This window comes from Micromys minutus, assembly GCF_963924665.1.
Source record: "Micromys minutus genome assembly, chromosome: 1".
NCBI classification, from domain to species: domain Eukaryota; kingdom Metazoa; phylum Chordata; class Mammalia; order Rodentia; family Muridae; genus Micromys; species Micromys minutus.
In genome coordinates, this window is record NC_137969.1 from 33,308,275 (window position 1) to 33,328,840 (window position 20,566).

Here is a 20,566-nt window from a genome sequence, read left to right on the forward strand (position 1 = left end):
CCCAGAGTTCAGGGAACCTCATGGAAGAGAGAAGGAAGAACTTTAGGAGCCAGAGGGATTAAGGACAGTGGGAGAACATGGTCCACATCCATCAACTAAGCTCCTAGGGGCTCACAAAGACTAACGTGGCAACCAGAAGCCTGTATGGTCTGTGCCAGGTGTTCCCTGCATGTGTGTTAGGACTGTTATCTTGGTGCTTGGTGGGACTCCTAACGGTGGGGGTGGGGTGTCTCTGACTCTTTCATTGTCTGCTCTTGGGATCCTTTCCCTCCTACAGGATTGCCTTAACCAGCCTTGATATGAGGGTTTGTGCCCAGTCTTATTATATTTTATGTTACTGTGGGAGGCCTGCTCTTTTTTGAAGGAAAATGGAGGCGGAGTGGATGGGGGGCTGGGAGGAGTGGAGATAAGGCAAACTGTGGTTTCAGAAGAAAAGGGGGATATGGACTTTTACATTATTATTGTGTTTTTCTCTATGGATTTTCTCTTCATAAAGAGAAAAATGTTTATTTATAGTGTAAATAAAACAGAGTGGATACAAATTATTTTAAAATGTGCCCCACACATAGAATCAGAGTAATGTCTTCTCATTAACCATAACTAAAACTCAACCTTCCCCACAATGTGGTGTTACGTGTGAGGAAGGAAATGGGATTGTACAAGGGTGTCCGGTGATAGGTCTTTGGTACAGGATTAAGACTCAGACCATCCAGTTCTAAATCTTAGCACAGAACCCCCTGACCCACAGGGCCGGTGACAAGACAAGTCAATATGAATGGTCAGCTGGCTATTTCTCATCACTACTTAGCAGGCTAACAATCTTCTGCGCTGTGCAATGCTTCGTTGGGGAGTTTCCCCCAGAAGACTGTAGGGAAATACTGTTCATGTGTGGTATAAGTAGTGCAGATTCTGAAGAATGAGTTTTTGGGGATGCTTCTCCCACTGGGTTCCTTTTCCTTGTTTCTAGAGTAAAGCAAGCCTGCATGTATCACCTACTAGAGGTGAACACTTTGGGGTTGTCCTGATCTACTCCGGCCGGCTCTGTTAGAATGTGCCCCAACTGTTTCCTTCAGACCCTTGATCACAGCTCCTCTTCTGACTCCTGGACTGTGAACTTTTGGTCCCCTCTCCCAAGTTGGCAAAAGGGGAACAGATTGCTACAGTTAGTTATGTGGCGAGGGTGAGGGGGCAGGACTTGGAGAGCTCTAGACACACTGTGAGTCCCTCAGCATTACATACCTTGGGCTATGGCTGTGCCATCTGCCAGAATAACCCCGTAACCACTCCTCATATCTCACTGTATCAACTCCTGCCTCACTGTACCTGTCCCACGGTGACACACAGTGTCCTCTCTAAAGGACCTCCTAGCCCCAGGGCTATGCTCCCCTTCAGGACTTGTAAGTTCTTTCTCTAATTTTTTATACACTTATCCAGATATCTTTATTGGATTATAAATTCTCCAAGGTCGGATCTCTGTGGGACCCCACCTCATCTCCTAGGAAACACAATATTCCATAGTATCAATTTTCTATGTGAGGTAAAAACGAGTGTTGGCAGTGTATTGAATAGAGTGGCTGAAACTTGAGCAACTAGAATGGAGTCTGGCTGTGTGTGCAACAGAGATCTGGATGCTCAGCTCCCATGCACAGGTCTTACCTTTCTGCTGTGGGAGGGAGTTAGCGAAGGAAAGAGTTTCGCTATTGTGGACAGAGCTGGAATTCATGAATATAGACACATTCCCATGGCCAATGTCTATATAATAGGGACCCAGTCTCTCAGCAGCTCCATGAAAGTCAGAGACAACAATCTTGAGCTTATAGACTCCTTCTGGGGGAAAAAAAGGCAAAATGGACATATGATTTTTTTTTTTAACAGACAGAGGAGCAAAACACCTTCAGGGTAGTCATAATGGGATGACTAGCCAGGGAATTGATACTAAGTGAGATCTTTAAAAAAAATTCCTTGCAACAACAGGGGCATTTCATGGGCATATGACGCACAGTCTTACACTCAGCATTCCTTGGTGGAGCTTAATGTTCTGCTATCTAGAAATTCTTAATACTTTTTAACACTCAGTGTTCATGTTTTCCACCAGACCTTAAAAATGATATAGCCTATCTGTGCATCAGGAATATATGTGTGTGTGTGTATATATATATATATATATATATATATATATATATATATACACACACACACATACACACACACACACACACACACACACACATATATATATATAATTGTGTGAACAGACACCATGACCAAGGCAACTCTTATAATGGAGAATATTTAATTAGGGCTGGCTTATAGGTTCAGAGGTTCAGTCCAGTATCATTAAGGTGAGAACATGGCAGCATCCAGGCAGGCATGGTGCAGGAGGAGCTGAGAGTTCTACATCTTCATCTGAAGGCTGCTAGTTGAAGACTAGCTTCCAGGCAGTTGGGTGAGGGTCTTAAGCCCATACCCACAGTCTGCATCAAGGACACACCTACTCCAACAAGGCCACAACTTCAAATAGTGCCACTCCCTGGGCCAAGCATATAACAGTCCAACACAGTAATATATGTGTCACTAATCTCAGGATAGCTAGGTTAATTCAGGTATATATTTGGTATATAATCTGGCTTGAATAAACATCCAATGGTATGTATCAAAGGATTATGATAGTTATAAATGGCCTCTGACCCTGACTGTTTCTTGAGGTTTTTATAATGTCACTGTGACTTTAAATATTTCATTACGTGGTAAATATACTCTTCTTCTTTGGAATGGTGCCAGTCTCATGTTCACTTGCATATTCCGTCCAACTTTTTCCTTTTCCCTTGTCTTTAAGCTGGTCACTGCTATCATGGGAAGCAGCTTGCAGAAAAAGTCCCAAAACTCAGTTATTCCAAGGAGGCAGGTATCTCCAGAAAACAAGTATACTAGCTAATTGGTAGCTGCCTAAAGATCCATAATGAAACGTTGAAGCTAACTTTTAAATGAATCAGGCAGGAGTGGCTCTATCTGGTGATCACCCACAGCTTTTGTGCTGTGCCATTTCCAAGCTCACCCTATTTTGTCTTCTTTGCCCCCGAAGGTCATTGCAATTCGCTCTGCACATGCACAATAAATTCTTATGAAATGACCAAAGACACTTCACAGGATGGAAAACCAAAGCCAAACAAACAAAGCTCAGGGCCCAGAGATTGCTGTTCCTTAGGAATCAGTGCAGCCTTTACTGTCCCAAGGAGCAGTAGACGGGAACATAATACATGCAGAGAAAAAGAGACTTTGCAGAGGAAAAATTCCATCTATGAGAAAACTCATGAATTTCGCAGGCGAATGGATGGAACTAGAAAATATCATCCCGAGTGGCCCAAAAGGACATGAATAGTATGTACTCACTGATAAGTGGGTATTAGCCAAAACGTACAGACTACCTAGGATACAACCTACAGATGATAAGACATATACCAAGCAGAAATACCCACATGAGAAGGTTTCAACCCCACTTAGAGGGGGGGAAGGAAATAATCATGGGGGGGGTGCTGAAGGGAGGGAGGGAACTGGGTAGGAGAGGAGAGGGGGAGGAGGGGAAAAGGGGAACAGGATCAGATATGGGTGAACAGGAAACCAAGAGAATAAATGGAAATAAGCAGTCTTGGGGAGTGGGAGGTGGGAGATCCCTCTGGAGAGTTCCAGAAACCCGGCAGGTGAGACATTCTCAGGACTCATTGGGGGGTGACCTTAGGGAAAATTCCCAACATTGGGGAAAGGGCACTTGGAAAGAGTCCATGGTCAGTAGATACACAGGCCCTCAAGTGGAGGGACAGGGTTACTAAACCACAGTCAAAATTCCCGACTCAGAATAGTTCCTGTCTAAAAGAACAGCAGGAACAAAAATGGAGAAGAGACTGAAGAAAAGGAGGTCCAATGACCGGCCCAACTTGGTATCCATCTCATGGTGGGGGGGGGGGACCAAGGCCTGACATTACTATGCTATGATGTCATAACTGTCTTCAGAAAGGCCCTACCAGCAGCTGACTAGGACAGAATCTCAACCATTGGACTGAAGTCAGGGACCCCTACAGTTGAATTAGGGGAAGGACTGAAGAAACTGAAGGGGAGAATGACCCCATAGGAAGACCAGCAGTCTCAACTAACTCAGACCCCAGGGAGCTCCCAGAGACTGAGCCACCAACCAGGAACATACACGGGCTGCTCTGAGGTCCCTGGCACAAATGTAGCAGAGGTCTACTTGGTCTGGCCTCAGTGGAAGAAGATGTGTTTTATCCTCGAAAACCTTGAGGCCCCAGGGAAGGGGGAAGCTTGGTGGTGGGGAAAGTATCCTGTCAGAGGCAAGGGACAGGAGGAACTGTGGGAGGGGGGGCTGAAAGGAGTAATGGCTGGAATGTAAATAAATAAAATAATTAAAATAAAAAAGAAAACGAGAAGCAGTGTGCTGAGCAGAGGCCCAAAGAAAGTAGCCTACACTGAACAGAAGCTTAATTACCTTTGTAAGAATGGAGAAGACAGCTCAGCAGGTAAGAACACAGGTACTGTCCTTGCAAAGAGCTGAGGATTCCCAGCACCTCCATTGAGTGGTCTCAACCTCCTGTAACTCCAGCTTTAGGACATCCAGTGCTTGCTTCTACTTATGTAGGAATCTGCACTCACTTGTATACACACACACACACACACACACACACACACACACACACACACACACAAATTTAAAATTAAGCCCTTTTTAAGAAATACAGTTTTGCAACTTGTGGTGGCTCTACCTTAAGTGCTGAAACATCATTCATAGCTTTACCACATTTACAAAACAAGTATTGCTTCTCATAACAGGACCCAAAGGAGATCTGCACATGGATTAATAAATAGGAAATGAAATTGACAATAGGCCAGCTTTCACAGCCATGGGGACCAGGAGTGAATAAAGTAATGATATGTCAGAGAGATAAACACAGAATGTACTCCCTTATAAGTGGGTATCAGCCATAAAGTACAAGTAAACCATGCTACAGACCCAAAGATGCTAAATAAGGAGGGCCCAATGGGAGTCACTTGAAAAGAGGAAGTAGAATAGACATTTGGGACAAAAGGAGGGAGGGAAGAGTGTAGGGAAGAATGAAGAGGAGAGCAGGAGGTATCAACGGGGGGAGGGGAGGTCGAAGGGAGAGAGTATAGGGAGAGAGAACTGGAATCAGTAGGGGAACATCCCTGGGACCAGCTAGAAACCTAGCAATGGGGACATGGAATGTGCAGTGGTCATCTACTGTAACCAGGCAAGACTTCCAACAGAGGGAGTGGGACACTAACCCAGACATAAAACCTTAGAGCCACAATTTGTCCTTCCTGCAAGATGTACAGGAGTAAAAAGATGGAGCAGAAATTGAGGGAATGCCCATCCAATGGCTGGTCTGGCTTGAGACCAGTGTCATGAGAGAGCCCACCCAGCAACTGATGGAAACAGATGCAGGACCCACAACCAAACATTAGGCAGAGCTTGGGAATCCTGTGGAAGATGGGAGGAAGGATTGAAGGAGTCAGAGAGGTCAAGGACACTACAGAAAACACACAGGATCAACTAACCTTGTTCCACAGGGGCTTACAGAGACTGAACCACCAAACAGAGAGCATGCATACAACCAACCTAGGCCCTCTGCGCATGTGCAATAATAGTTGGGCAGCTCAGTCTTCATGTGGGACTCCTAACAGGAGCAGGGGCTGCCTCTGACTCTGTTGCCGGCCTTTGGGTCCCTTCCATCTAATTAGGCTGCCTTGTCTGTCCATAATAGGAGAAGATGTACCCACCTCTACTGCAACTTGACAGACCAAGATGGGTTGATAGCCACAGGAAGCCCCTTCCTTTTCTGGGGAGAAAGGGAGGATATGGGAAGGGAAGTGTAGCAGTGTGTTCTAATGCTAATTGTGTTACCCAAAACCCTGTTTGCAGTGTCTGAAGGCTAAAGGAAGCCTTCACCCAGTTCACTCTGATTGGGAAATAAAATTGCCAGTGGCCAATGGCTGGGCAAGGAGATAGAGGTGAGACTTTTAGATTTCCTGGATAAGTAGGATGAGGGAGAAAAAGGGATTCTACCATGAGAGGGGCATAGGATGCAGAGAGATCAGAATTAAAGGCCTGCAAAAATGTAAGAATCCAGTGAATAGGCCCCAGGGGCCATTCAGGAATACCAGAAGTGAGTGTGTGCTAGCCATGGGAAGGTGTAGAAGTGACAAGCCACTGGAACTAGTTAGGTTTATTAAAAATTAAGCTGACATGTGTGTGTCTTTCATTCAAGAATCCAGAGAGCTCTGGTGGATGGCTAGAAGCTCAATCACCTTAGAGCTGGGAGCTCTAAGAGGACTAATAATTCACTGCTACAGGGGAGATGAGAGGGAGGGACTAGGAGGAGAGAAGGGAGGGGAAGAGGTGATTGAGATGTAAGCTAAATTTAAGAAATATAACAATAAACAATAAATAAATAAATAAATCGCCATGTTATTGACAAATCAGCATACCATTCACCTTTTATTTTAAAAGGCAAATCTCATCAGTCCAGCATCAGGAAGCTGGTTTATTAAATAGTTAAAAAGACCTGTGCCTGGACTCAGGATTTGGCTCCAGACCTTAGGAGAAGATTTGCAAATCACCTTTTAAACTTAACTGCTAGGAAATGGTAGAATACCAATTTTGTTTTGGATTCTTCTATGTCAACTTGACACAAGGTAAAGTTATTTGAGAGAAAGAAACCTCAATTAAGAAAAAGCCTCCTTAATATCAAGGCTGTGGAGCATTTTCTTAATCAGCAATTGATGAGGAAGGGCCCAGCCCATTGTGGGTAGGTGGTCCTAGGTTCTATAAAGAAGCAGGCTGAGAAAACCATGATGAATAGCCAATAAGCAGAACCCTGTGGGGACTGTGGGCTGAGAAATGCATCCTGATTCCAGGTTGAGATAAGGTCAAAGCCTGGGTGACCCTAAGGAACAATAGGCACTTCCTTAAAACTCCCGGGAGGCCAGGCCCCTCTCACATAGCTACAGTCTTCCCACAGGCCCCTGTAGAGAGGTTTGTGGCCATCAGTAGAAGCAGGACCATGCCCTCCCATAGGTAGATGAGGTATCCCCAAGCTCTCAGGTCAGGCCAATAGGAAGTACCTGCTGTCAGACCCTAATCCACCCCAAAACTGTGTATAAGAATCCTATCCAGAAGGAATAAAGGTGTACAAGAATCACTCCGTTGTCTGAGACCTTCTGGCATGAGAGCTGTAAGACTGCAGTGTGGGGAAGAGCCATGCCCTTCGAAACTCCCCTGCACCCCTCCCACTGGATAGTCAAGTCTCCTGCTGGCTCAGCCCTGCCCAAACTGAAGCTGTGAGAGGTGGAGCAACACCAGCAGCCCTTTCCTTTTCAACTTAATTTTTTGTCACAGTGTTTCATAGCAGCAGCAGAAACCCTAACTAAGACAAACAGTTTATTTCTAAGGCAGTAATGGCACCAGTTCACCCATCTTAATTAACAAAGGTGTTTAGCAGCTATAGAACATATTCTGACTTGAGAGTGTGATGTAGATGTGATTAGCCTTGCAGGGATTTTGCAAAGGCAAAGGGGTCAGAAGGAACTAAAGTAAAGCAGTTTGGGAGCGTGATGGGAGATAGACACGCATTTTCATAACACAAAAGAGATACAAGAGCGGCCCAAAGCAGCAAACATCAAGCACGAATGGGCCGGAACCATGGCAGAGCTGGGAAAGCGAAGATGTGTAAAGAAAGAATGTTAACAGCTTGGTGACTGTACATGTCTCAAATGACATCACCTACAGACAGCCGTCCTGAGAAAACTAGGAGGAATGCTGCCAAGAAAGAGAAGAAAAGCTAGGTAAGGACGGATGAAACACATTCAGAAACCATGAGAGAAAGCTGCAGTATCCTCAGTGATATGAAGATTATTCTCCAGCAAAAAGCACACAGTTTAAGGGAGATGGAAGGGTTAAACAACCGAGGAATCATTATCTTCTGTCCTGCATGACACCAGAGAAGAAGCGAGAGTATTTTACAGCTCACCTCAGAGAACTGACACCACTCAGTGTGAAGGAAGAGAAATAAAGGAAAAGAGAGGGACAAACAAAAGAAAGTAGAAATGTCAGAAAAACAAGATTAGAAAAACAAAAACAGGAGACTGAACAGAGCTCTGTAACAGACTCTCACAAATCAAAGTCAAAATGTTTGAACAGAAAATGATTCAAAAATATGATAAAATAAATTTCCCTTGAAGGGTAACATATGTCTACACATGAGAAGGTGTACTGTATACAAGAAAACGTTGACCTAGAATGGGCAGTTTCGAGAGATGTGTATTCTGGTGAGGCTCATGGAAAATACATATGTAAAAACAATTGTTTTGAAAGAAAAACAAAGAAGTTGAGGCATGTCTAAGGGTTGAGAGGAACTATCACATCCTAAGAAAGAATAGAGCCACATATGAGAAACATTGGTGTCAGAGACCTGGAGGGTGAGGTAGGCCTAATAATCTGTATTATAAAACAGACTCTGCTGGTTTTTTATGATAATGATGATGATGATGATGATAATGATGATGGTGGTGGTGATGATGAAACTTTCCATGCATGGAGAACCACCACTATGATAAGGACTCAAGTGGAGAGCTGAGTAAGGCCCTCAAAACAATACATGTCCAAGAATTGACAGTCCAGCACACTGTCACATAAAGACACCAGCATTGACCTTAAGCTTTATCTGTGAGTTTTCCCCACAAGTCAGTGAGCTGGAGGCTGAACTTGAGCGAGCCAAATGAGAAGAGCTCTGGAGGACTAGGAATAAGAACAGAAGCTGTCACACTAGAACCAGAGCAAACAATCTGTGGTCAGCAAGTGGTAGACAGAGCATCAGCACCAGGTCCTGGAAATGTAGAATTTGCATAGCTGACATTAAAAGGGAAGGCATGGCTGGTGGGCGTTGTAAAGCAACATGGTGAAACATCACTGTCAACTTGGCTGGATTTAGAAGCACCATGGTAACCCACTTGGAAATGTTCAACAGGGGGAAGACTTGAGCTGAATGTGCTCTGCATCATTCTATGGCTTGGTATCCTGGACTGAATTAAAGAAAGAAAACCAAACAAAGACAAAATGAAGTGAGTTCCAGCATCTTCTGTCTGTTTTCTGTATGCGTGGAGGAAATGTGACCTGCTGCTTCGTGTCCCTGTAACCTCAGTCCATTGCTGAGCACACCTTGTCACCAAGGTCTTTTCAAATACTCAATGTTCCTTGTCATGAAGAAAAAGACTAATAAAGATAATGGAAGCGGTTGACATCTGTGACAAATGAGGGGTGGGAAGGAGAAAAGGGAATATACTTATATCCTTATCCTTTCTCGGTGGTAAAGAGGACTTTGATCATCCTACTTAGTAGGATGGGGTGCCAGCCTTTTGGGTCACGACATCTAGTTACTGAGCCTTTAGTGTTATCTTGCTCAAGAGCTGTCTGTATGAATGTATGCCTTCCTTCCTGTCCTTCCTTCCTTCCTTCCTTCCTTCCTTCCTTCCTTCCTTCCTTTCTTCCTTTCTTCCTTTCTTCCTTTCTTCCTTTCTTCCTTTCTTCCTTTCTTCCTTTCTTCCTTCCTTCCTTCCTTCCTTCCTTCCTTCCTCCTTTATGTTCTCTTTTTCCTTCCTTCCTTCTTTCCTTCCTTTTCTTCCTCCCTCCTCTTCCCCTCTCTTCCTCCTTTTCCTCCCTTTCCTCTTCCTCTCTCCTCCTCCTGTCTCACACTCTGATGTATTCTTCTTACTCTTTCTATTGGTGGGGTTGGATGGTAATGAATTTCAGGAAGGAACATAGCTCAGGAACTCAGTTCTGGGAAGATTCTAGAGCCAATTAAGCCTGGTTTTTCAAGATGGGCACAAAGTATAACTCACTGTAACTTTTTATGCAGTCCTGAATTCTCATTTCTAGCACTGACTGCAATTTAAACTACAAAGACAATCTCAAAACTTAAAAAATGATCCAGAATATTAGAGAAAAATATTTATGGTAAACTATGACTAGAAATTAATAATGAAACAAAGAAAGGTTATAGGCCACATTGGATATGCTACAGAAATTAGGGGGAGAAAACCCGAATAACAAAAAGCAAGAAACAAAGACCAAAATCAAAATGAACAAAATTTTAAAAATTATATGTGTATACACACACACACACACACACACACACACACACACACACACTCCACACTGGTTCCTTAACTAAAGAAACTATCTGATTCAGAAGAAAAGGCATGGGAATTAAATTAAATTATCAATGAAAATTAAAGAACCAGAGGGGCCTACTTTGCTGTTGTCTATGTAATTAAGCTTGAAGACTTGTATTAAGAGCACATTTTTCTAAAGAGTTGACTATGTGGGAAATAGCAAGTGTCAATGGAGAAAGGTGTCAACAAGCTCGTCCTAAGCAATAAGAGTAAAGCACCAGTGGGACAATTGGTATGTAGATTTGAGAAGACAATAACTGTCTCTGCTGCTGCTTCTGCAGTTCCAGGATGACCGAGGTATAGAGTTCTCCATCCATCACTGATTGGAAAAGCTAAGGCTAATTAACAAAAACCAATCAATAACTAGAATCCGGTCCTATTCATGAGCACCAGTGTAATGAGTAGGATTTAGAAAACTAAATTCAACCACACGTTTAACAATTATAAGGCAAAATCGTATGGTTTCCTTCTCCCAGGAACTTGGGAGTGTCAGTGCTGAGCTATGTAATGGGTGACCTGAGAGTTCTTAAGGAGTAACCAATCATAAAATCATCTCAAGTGGCAGATGCTGTAAGGAGCTGACAAATCCAACAACTCTTAGCTTTTATTTGTTTAAGTCCTTAATTAAAAAAAAGTCTGCACCATGATAAACTGAATTTATCAGAATTCTAGCATGAAGTTTAGAGGTGGAAAAGTGGCAGAAGTTCTGGATGCATTATCTGCTAATGTCGCCCACAAAACTCTGAAAATGTGGGACACTGTGAGACAAGTGGAGGAAGGGTCTGTGAGGTGCTCACTGGAGATGGGAGGTGACACATCAGCATTTGCAAACACCATGTTTACACAGCTAGGAAAACACCAGAGAATGCATGCAGAAGTCTGTGTCAACACTCACACTGGAGGCCGCAAAACAAAGAGCAACTTCCTCACCTTTCTACATGCCATGGCAACCATGTCTATTTGTGACAAGAAAAAAAAAATGTACTGCCATGTAATGTAAGTGACAGATAAAAACAAGAAATGCTTTTTTACATTGTGTGTGTTTGTGCACATGTGTGCAATTTATAGAAGTAGCCTTTCTTATATGGAGAAAAACTATAAATGTTTCCAAATGTGTATGTGTGTGTGTGGGGGGGGGTGGGAGTTAGAAAGGAACAACGGGGTGCATTCTATGAAAGAGGAGACTTGGAGCATGAAGCTTCTACATAAATTAACATTTAGATCAAACACTATACAGATAAAATTGCCAGAACAATATCTTTCTATTAGTCAATATGGGTCTAAAGTTCATGTGGAAAGATCATCAAGGAAATATGAGCACAATAATTCCAGAAAAGTGAAAGCAGCAGGGGTGGTGGCCACAGTGTGAGACCTGAGGGAGCACAGCTGGGGCAGGTAAAAGGGAACAGAAAGCTTGAAAATGTCCTGAGAGCAACCCAGCGTGCAAGGGAGAGGAGGAGAGAGGAAGGGGGAAGGGAGGGAGAGACAGGGAGAGGGAGAGGGAGAGGGAGAGGGAGAGAGAGGGGGGAAGGGAGGGAGACAGAGGCGGAGAGAGAAAGAGTCCTCAGATCCATCTTAAAAAAAGAAAAAAATCATTTGAGCCACGTGAGCAGACATTCCGAACTCAGGAAAGGAAGCATGCATCAGGCTTCACACCAGAATATTGAGTTAAATGTGCCACCTACTTAAATGTGCCAAATACAATCATTAAAATGCTAGATGACATGAGAGAATTGCTTTATAAATTTGGAGTAAGGAACACAGTTTTAACTAGTATGTAATTCTCAGAAACTGGAGCTTAGGCTATAGCTCAGTGGTAGAACACCTGCCTAGCATGCATGAAGCTAGGTTCAGTCTCTAATACCTTCGTAAATAGATAACAAAATAAATAAACAGTGTTTTCATGGGAAAACATCAAAAGCAAAACTGAAACACAACAAGAAACAAATACTTTCAACTCATCACACTCATAATAAAAAGACTAATTTTCTCAGTAATGAAAAGTGCTCACAAAACCCCCATGTTATGTAGAACCACAAACGTGCTCTTCTTGGCCAAATGTGGGCTTTAAAAGTTACTTTAACCATGGATAAAGAGAGTAAGGCATGAAGCTTCAGAGAGAGACTGTCTCCATCTATCGGACTGACAGCTGCACTGTTCACAGGGCATCGACCAGACAGCTCGAAGGGAGACAAAGGTAGCAATAACTAGCAAATGGCTGCTGGACGTAGCATTTGAGGCCAAATGACCTCTTTGAGATGAACTGGTGTGTAACACAATTGCTTGTGCAAGGTTCCTCATAATATCAGAAACCATCTCATTATCCACCACTAAAATCCAGTTAAACAGTCCTGGCTGTTAAGCCAACGGATGGCAGTCGCCCAGAAAGGTCGAGGAGTCTTCTCCACCTGGACTGTGTAGTTGCTCTAGGAGGGTTATGTGTACTTAAGAGGGCAGAAAGCTGGAGATTGTGCATAGTGAGTGCACTTCCATCTACAGGAGGGAGGAGAGCCCGGATGCTGGCTTATCTGCACACAGATGTGTGGGGTGGCGGACATGATCGCCCCTGAGTTAGTGAAAACAGGACTTTGGCTGCTCCTCTCGTCGGCTGCGTAGGCCTGCACAGAGACTAGACCATGTTCAAAAAAGGTCATTTTTTAAAAAGAGAAAAAGAAAGTAAAGCCTTCTATTATTCAGGAAAGTTAAGTTTTCCACTCACACTCTGCACCAGTCTCCAAGGCTTTAGCAGTACCCAACTCACCTCAAGATGTCCATACAAACATTGGTCACTGTTGTTATTATTTTGATAAAAAAGTAAAGTGTTGAAATGTTCAGGTCAAAAGTAACAGTGTGCCCCGTTACATGTGGGTTCTTAAAGAGGAATGTAAGGTATGCTCAGTGATTTAGGATGTCACTATGTGTATGAAGGAGGCCCTGTATTGATTGTGTGACACCCCACCCCCAGAAATCGTCTCCCAACCTCATTCTCCCATCCCACAGTTTTGAGGAAAAGATTAAATTGCTGAAGTATACAAAGGCTCGAGAGTCTAAAATGTGGTCTTCTATCATCCAGGAGCCACCAAGTTGGTAAAGGCTCCAGAGGGTGAACTGTGACTTGCTCCCTGCCAGCATGTGAACATTGCTGGTGTCCTGGGATAGCAACTCCTTCCCAACCTTTTGGAGGACTTACTGCATCATACCTGTCCTGTACTGGTGGTAGCCAGTCACAGCAGCTGTCTCTGTCCCTGCACACAGTCTCATTTCAGCCCCACAGTTGTCCCCGAAGTCCAGCAGCAGACAAAGAGCTGTTCCGAAAGCCACGTGAACACCAATTCCCAGAGCTGGAGGTGCCTGAGAATCTGCTTCTGGGAAGCAGCAGATGGCAAAGTGCCCAGCATTTTCAGGCTGTGTCACCAAGATGGCCACAGGAGGATGCTGAGTAAGAGGACAGGAACTCTCAGGATGGTACCAGGAAATGGAGAGGTTGCAGGTGTGAGAAATGCCCAGAAGAGGGTCTGAGAGCCTAAGGAAATGAAGCAGATATCAGACTTCAGCATATATAGAGTCCAGGAACACAGAGGGTGCCAGGAGGGATGAATAAACTATCTAGGGTAGCTTTCAGGGAACAGGGGTGAGGACCCTGAAGAAGGGCCCTGGTGCTCACAGTGGGATCCCAGCCTGCAGTACAAGAATCACTGGCTTCTTGTGAGACAGTCACTGTGAAACACTGGTTTAGACACTGAGTGTGGAGCAAGCCCCTGGGGACTGAAGTCATTCTCCCTAGAGACTAGGGCCATACTTTTAGCGATTGCCTAGAAACTGGGGTTAGCACCCTGGATGCTAAGGTCGGCTACTGGACCACAACGGATCTAGTTACAGAAATAAGGGTAAAATTCATTGTCCTCTTATCACTGAAACTATGAACCGAAAGCCAGTCTTTTTCATGAATCACCACCTGCTGTTTTTATATATTGCTATCTTGACCCACAATCACCAGTTCCTTCTTTCCACATGTAGCTCCTAGTGCTGGGAGATGGGGGCTAGAAAGAGTCTGGACTTCTGAGTCTCTAGTTCCCATGAACACGGGACTTCCATCACTGGCTTGCTGGAAACTGTTGCAGGGGGACACTGATCACGGCACTTAGGCAACTAGCTATCTGAATAAATAACAGAGCCCTTCAAGGCAAGAGAATGCTCTCATGGACATTCCAGAGTTCTCCCTTTCCCTTCTCTGTGTACTTATCCCCTAAGCCAAACAGACAGGCAGGCTGAGGTCTGAATTCCTGACTGCTTTTAAAGATAAAGGGACCATGTGACACAGGATGCAAATGGCAAGGGGCAGGCAATCATATCATTAGAAGCACAGTGACCTAGCATACTCCCAGTCACAGCTGGGCTATCCAAGGAGGAAGAGTCTCAAATTGCCATGTTTCAGTGATACGGGGACAATAAATTTTACCCTTATTTCTCTAACTAGATCGGTTGTGCTCCAGTAGCCGACCTCAGCATCCAGGGTGCTAATCCCAGTTTCTAGACAGCCGCTAAAGGGATGGCCCTAGAAGTAAGAAAAGATGGGTGTGGCCTCTATCACTCTTCTTCCGCCTTCTGGAAGTGATAGGGGAGTAGAAAGTCAGACTCCTGAGAGGTGCCTGGCTGCTGGTCTGTGGGGATGTCATGGTGACTGACCTTAGGAGCAGCATCTTGGCCAAGTCCTCCCCAGAGCACAGTGCTCCTTGTTCATCACAGCAGAAAACCTCCTTCAGGCTGCAGGGGGCCGCAGAGGAGACACCCTGCAAATCAACTTGTCAATGTCACTGCCTTTAGAATGAAATAGGAGAGTTTCCAGCCAAGAGAACCCCCGGCTGGGGAGACCCCTAGAACTACACAGGTGTCATCAGGAACATTGACGATCACCTATCATTTGCCTCACCTATCATTTGCTGGCAGCCAGAGGATGACATCATAGGATGATAGTGTGACATCTATTTTCTTTTTTATTGCAATGATGCATTGCGACTCTGCCTGAGCATTTGGCATCTTGCAGAGTTAAGAAAGGCAAAGGAAGGGTCACCAGTGAGCTTGGTGACACGTACTTCAGTGGCCGGGGTGACACACTAACCTGCTGCAGACCAGGGAACGATTCCTCTTCTCTTTCGGTCTCACACAGCCACCTGAGACGGGAGCTGGGGCTGGTCCTGCTTCTGATCACAGCGGAACAAAGAGGCTCTGTCACTCGCTTGGCATACTTGACTGGGAAGTGTTCAGGCTGATCTAAAGACCCTCCCTGTGTCCCAACCCTGTTTCTGGGAACCCATGAAGTGGCTCACCACAGACTGCATGTGCTGTAAACTGACCCACTCAGGGCTGTGGCAGAGTCAGGGAAAAGTCTTTATGGTAGAGGGGAGCACAGTTAAAGCCTTTTCCTAAAATGTGTACCACACATGCTGGTTCGTCAGTGTGCACTGTGGCATACAGCTATGTCCCAGCACAGAAAAGCAAGTCCTGGTTCTGAGCTCTAGTCAGTGGCTAACACACAGTGTGCTATGTCTCCCACTGACCACAGCAGACTCGTCCTTATGGAGACAGGGAACTGCAGCATGAAGTTAACTTCATGGTCTGGTCCTTGGCTTGCTGCTGTGCCCCCTCACTCGCCTCTCTCGTGGTACAGAAAACATATACCGTTTCCTTCATTGGCAGAACCAGCTCCATTGGCATGTTATCCTGCATTATTGTCCTTGGCAAGGACATCCTAAGTTACTCTGGGCATTCAAAATGAGCCCCAGTTCTGACTATTTGTACCCCAACTTCCTTATAGCATCACCTCTTAACATAGTGATGCTTTTGAAAGCAAAAATCTAGAAGCTACGATACATCCCTAAATCCTAGCTCAGTCTACACAACATGAAGAGGATCTTCTTTCTAAAACACATGGGCTTTCCCATTTGCCCAAACACAGAGCCTGATCTCTCTGCTACTACTGTAGGCAGCAGACAGACCGCATGCTGGGAGCAGGAGGAGAAACAGAGCGCAGGGCTTGTGCCTTAGACAGCCCCCATTTTCCTCTTGTACCACATCCATTCACTGTAGAGAAAAGAATGGCATTTCCCCAATGGCCCACAGGGAATGCTAATTCCAGAGAATGTTTCCTTCTAATTGAACAGTTTTATCTCTCCCAAGCCCTAAATAATTTAAAATAAGCTGTGAAATTCTTCAGTGCTTGAGTCTCATGTTGGAGAGGGTTGTTTTATCCAAGCCTGAAAGAACACGTTCATTGGCATAGGCTTGGGGGTGAGGTGCCAGTCTCGCCAGTAAAACACAAGGGTGCATTTTATGCTAAGATAATAAAACATGTAGCAGAGACAACAGCAACTGAAAGGCGCTGAGCTGTCAGACTTCCAGGCACACACAGACAAATCCCTTCCAACCAAGAATCCCACATTAGCTAAGTGAAATCTAGGAAGGTCATAGTGTTGGGCTCACCCTTCCCATGACTTGGTTCATAAACTAACAGCATGCGGGTGGGTGTCCAAAGCTCCCAGCACTGATTATCCCCAAACTTCAAATATTTGGTTGTGTAATGTTTTGATAAGGGAGGAAGAATGAAAGGAAGCCAAAAACTATAAACTATACATGGTTAATGTGTTTAATGAGGAGTTAAACAATCTTAGTATATTCACAGTACTGTTACCAGTATCCAGTACTTTTACTTCCTAGGGAACTCTAAACAACCCCCAGCTTCTCCCCACTGTCACCCCACCCCTTGGCTACCCCTTGACTCCTTTTGCATTCATGGTTGAGATTTTGATAGTGAGAACAGCACAAACACATTTGCCCTTTTTCAACTGGCTCATTTCACAAAGCACCATGTCCTCAAGGTCTCATCAACAGTCTTGTTTCCAACTCCATGAGCTGCACTCACATACCCTGCTGAGTATTGTCAGCTTGGTCCTGATGTTGCGATTACACCAGCCTTGTTCTAAGTTACAACATAGTATATACAGCAGGAACTTTTAGGCAGTGCTAACAGAGAGAGAGGGGAGAGAGACAGAGAGAGAGACAGAGACAGAGACAGAGAGACAGACAGACAGGGAGGGAGGGAGTTCACATTTTTAAAAGCAGCATCTGGCTCCCTTTTGAGTACAAACACAGACACAGAATTACTATGTGTGCAGACACCACCAACTTCTCTCTTGCCATCCTAAGGCACAGACAGATACATGATAAATGCAACAAAATATCATGGAGAAATGTATCAAGGCAGTTTAGCATATGAGCACATGGGTGAAAAGGTCCAAGAGGTGGCTACATAACTCAGCAGATAAAAATGGTGGCCATGGGAGCTGGATGACTTGAGTTCAAACCCTAGAACCTATGAAAATCCAGAAGCAGTAGCATCAATACTGAAAGGAAAGGACCACTTCTGAAAGTTGTAACTTGATCTCCACACCTCCACCAGGGCTTTCAAGTGCCCACACTTATTTAAACATTGTATGTGTGTGTATGTGTGTGTGCGCGCACACGCGCGCTCTCGAGTGCGCGTACACACACGCATGCACAATACTACTACTACTACTACTACTACTACTATTAATAATAATAATAATAATAATAATAATAATAATAATAATAATAATAAAGAATTGGCCGATGTGAGACATGCACAATTTATATAGAAAGGGAAACAAAAAGATAAAGGAACAGAAGAAGGAGAAAGGGAAGGAGGAGAGGAAGAGGAAGAAAAGAAGCAAGTCAGCCAACTTAGAACTTACAAAACACACCAGACTCAGCATTGTGGCTGCATTCTTACCTGGACCCCAGCAGGAAGAGGAACATAATGTTGCAATGGGGACACTCTCCCTGCTAGTTACCTGCTATCTGAATACCTACTATAAACATCAAGGAACCAGCAGGCAGAAAGCTATTGGCTGTCCTTGGGGCTTTAGTTCATCTTGGTCTCTGCCACAGCTGAGGCAAGTTTCCATCTCTCTGGGTCTCATTCCACATTTTGCCCATTGCCTTCAGGGCCCTGAGGCTCTGCAGCTGGACTCAATTCTGAGGCAGTGTCGCCGGTGGCTCACCACCTGACACCATGACTTGATCTCTGCAGCATCCCTAACAGCTCTCTCCCTGTCTCCAGGAAGGCCTCCCTGAAATCCTTGAGCCCCACTGCAGCTCCTTTAATCCTTTACATCTACTCTATGACTTGACCTACATGTGTAGAGATATAATTAGTGTGTGACGTGCAACACATGAGGAACTGTGTTTGTCTCAGCGAGCTTTCAGGCAAATCAGGATTAATTAGCAGAATGCAGCCAACAAAACCAACTTAGCTCATGGGTTTATCATAACCCAGGGAGTTTTACCATTGTGGGAAGGCACAATGTGTCTGTCCATCTGTGTTTCTGACATAGCATACTCATAGTAGAGTTCACACTAGTGACCGGAGGATGCTTATCTGGTGCCACATTGTGTGACTTCCATCATTCAGGGTTTACCGTATGTTCTTTCCCTTTAGTGCTGAGAGGTTCAAATCTACTTTGGAGTGACAGGACCGACCCTGATGTTGGCATCTGAGACATTGCTCAGGATTCCCATGCCGTCTGTATAGTCTGAAAGGCTGAATAGCCTGGGCTTCTGTAGCCTACCTGTTAGTACCTTCATCCCAAGCTGGAAGAGCCTGTGTTTCTCTGTTAATGAAGCTTGGCCTTCCTTCACTAGTTGTGTTCAGAAGATTCTAGAAGGAAAAGAAAGTAGAAGTGTGAGAGGACTCAGAAAAGGAGCATTACTCATAAAGAACAGCAGCCCCCGTCCCTGTGCGCCAGGCACTGTCCTCCCTCGGGAGGGCAGAGGGGAAGACAGACTGATGAACTTTGCCCCTGAGGCCCAGGCTCCTCTGCCTTCTGGTCTTTCTCACGACAGAATGAAGGCTTTAAAACTTAAATGTGTACTTCTTCTGCTCACCTGCTGTAACGGGTACCTGAGAAACTCAATTCAGGGGTATTTGGAGCTGTAGCCTCTACACACACACACACACACACACACACACACACACACACACACACAGTTCTTAGGAGGAAAGGTCACCTTTTCCCAGGGAGCTGGTGAAGATGGCATCTGTGACTCTGGGTCTTGTGCTGTCCTTTTTGGATGATATGAAAGACAGATGTTCTGCTTGTCACTCACACAGAGCTCTGGTTTAGCCTGGATCTCTAGAGAGGAGAAAATAATCATAAAAACGGTGCGCTACTGGTACAGAGAATGGAAGGTAGATCAATGGAATAGAAGTGAAAACCCAGAAATGAACCCACACACCTATGGTCATTTGATCTTTGACAAACGAGCTAAAACCATACAGTGGGGAAAAAAATAGCATTTTCAACAAATGGTGCTGGTCCAACTGGCCATCAGAATGTAGAAGAACGCAAACTGATCCTTTCGTATTGCCCTGTACAAAGCTCAAGTCCAAGTGGATTAAGGACCTCTACATAAAACCAGATATACTTAAGCTAATAGAAGAGAAACTGGGGAAGAGCCTCGAACACATGGACACTGGGGAAAATTTCCTAAACAGAACACCAATGGCTCATGCTCTAAGATCAAGAATCGACAAATGAGACCTCATGAAACTGTAAAGCTTCTGTGAGGCAAAGGACACTGTCAATAGGACAAAATGGTAACCAACAGATTGGGAAAAGATCTTTACCAATCCTATATTCAATAGAGGGTTAATATCCAATATATACAAAGAAATCAAGAATTAGATTCCGAAGAACCAAATGACCTTATTAAAACATGGGTAGAGAGCTAAACAAAAAATTCTCAACTGAAGAATATCAAATGGCTGAGAAACACCTAAAGAAATGTTCAACATCCTTAGTCAACAGGGAAATGGAAATCAAAACAATCCTGAGATTCCACCTCACACCACTCAGAATGGCTAAGATCAAAAACCCAGGTGACAGCAGATGCTGGTGAGGATGTGGAGAAAGAGGAACACTCCTCCATTGTTGATGGAATTGCAGGCTGGTACAACCACTCTGGAAATCAGTTTGGCAGTTCCTCAGAAAATTAGTAGTACTTGAACATCTAGCTATACCACTCCTGAGCATATACCCAAAAGATGCTCTAATACACAATAAGGACACATGTTTCACCATATTTATAGCAGCCTTATTTATAAAAGCCAGAAGCTGGAAAGAACCCAGATTTCCTTCAACAGAGGAACGGATACAAAAAATGTGGTACATTTACACAATGGAGTACTACTTAGCTATTAAAATCAATTACTTCATGAAATTCTTAGGCAAAT

General features: G+C 44.4%; 1 protein-coding gene across 1 annotated transcript in view; it reads right to left on the reverse strand.

Moving 5' to 3' along the window:
• PKD1L1 (polycystin 1 like 1, transient receptor potential channel interacting) overlaps positions 1-20,566 on the reverse strand; it is a gene marked incomplete at both ends in the record, with an annotated part of 131,859 nt that overhangs the window by 107,155 nt on the left and 4,138 nt on the right. Inside the window, 5 exons of the mRNA XM_080920204.1 lie at positions 1,657-1,827; positions 13,458-13,780; positions 14,944-15,021; positions 18,903-18,991; positions 19,342-19,466. Coding sequence (XP_080776330.1) covers positions 1,657-1,827; positions 13,458-13,780; positions 14,944-15,021; positions 18,903-18,991; positions 19,342-19,466 — 786 coding nt within the window. The remainder of the gene's footprint in view (positions 1-1,656; positions 1,828-13,457; positions 13,781-14,943; positions 15,022-18,902; positions 18,992-19,341; positions 19,467-20,566) is intronic.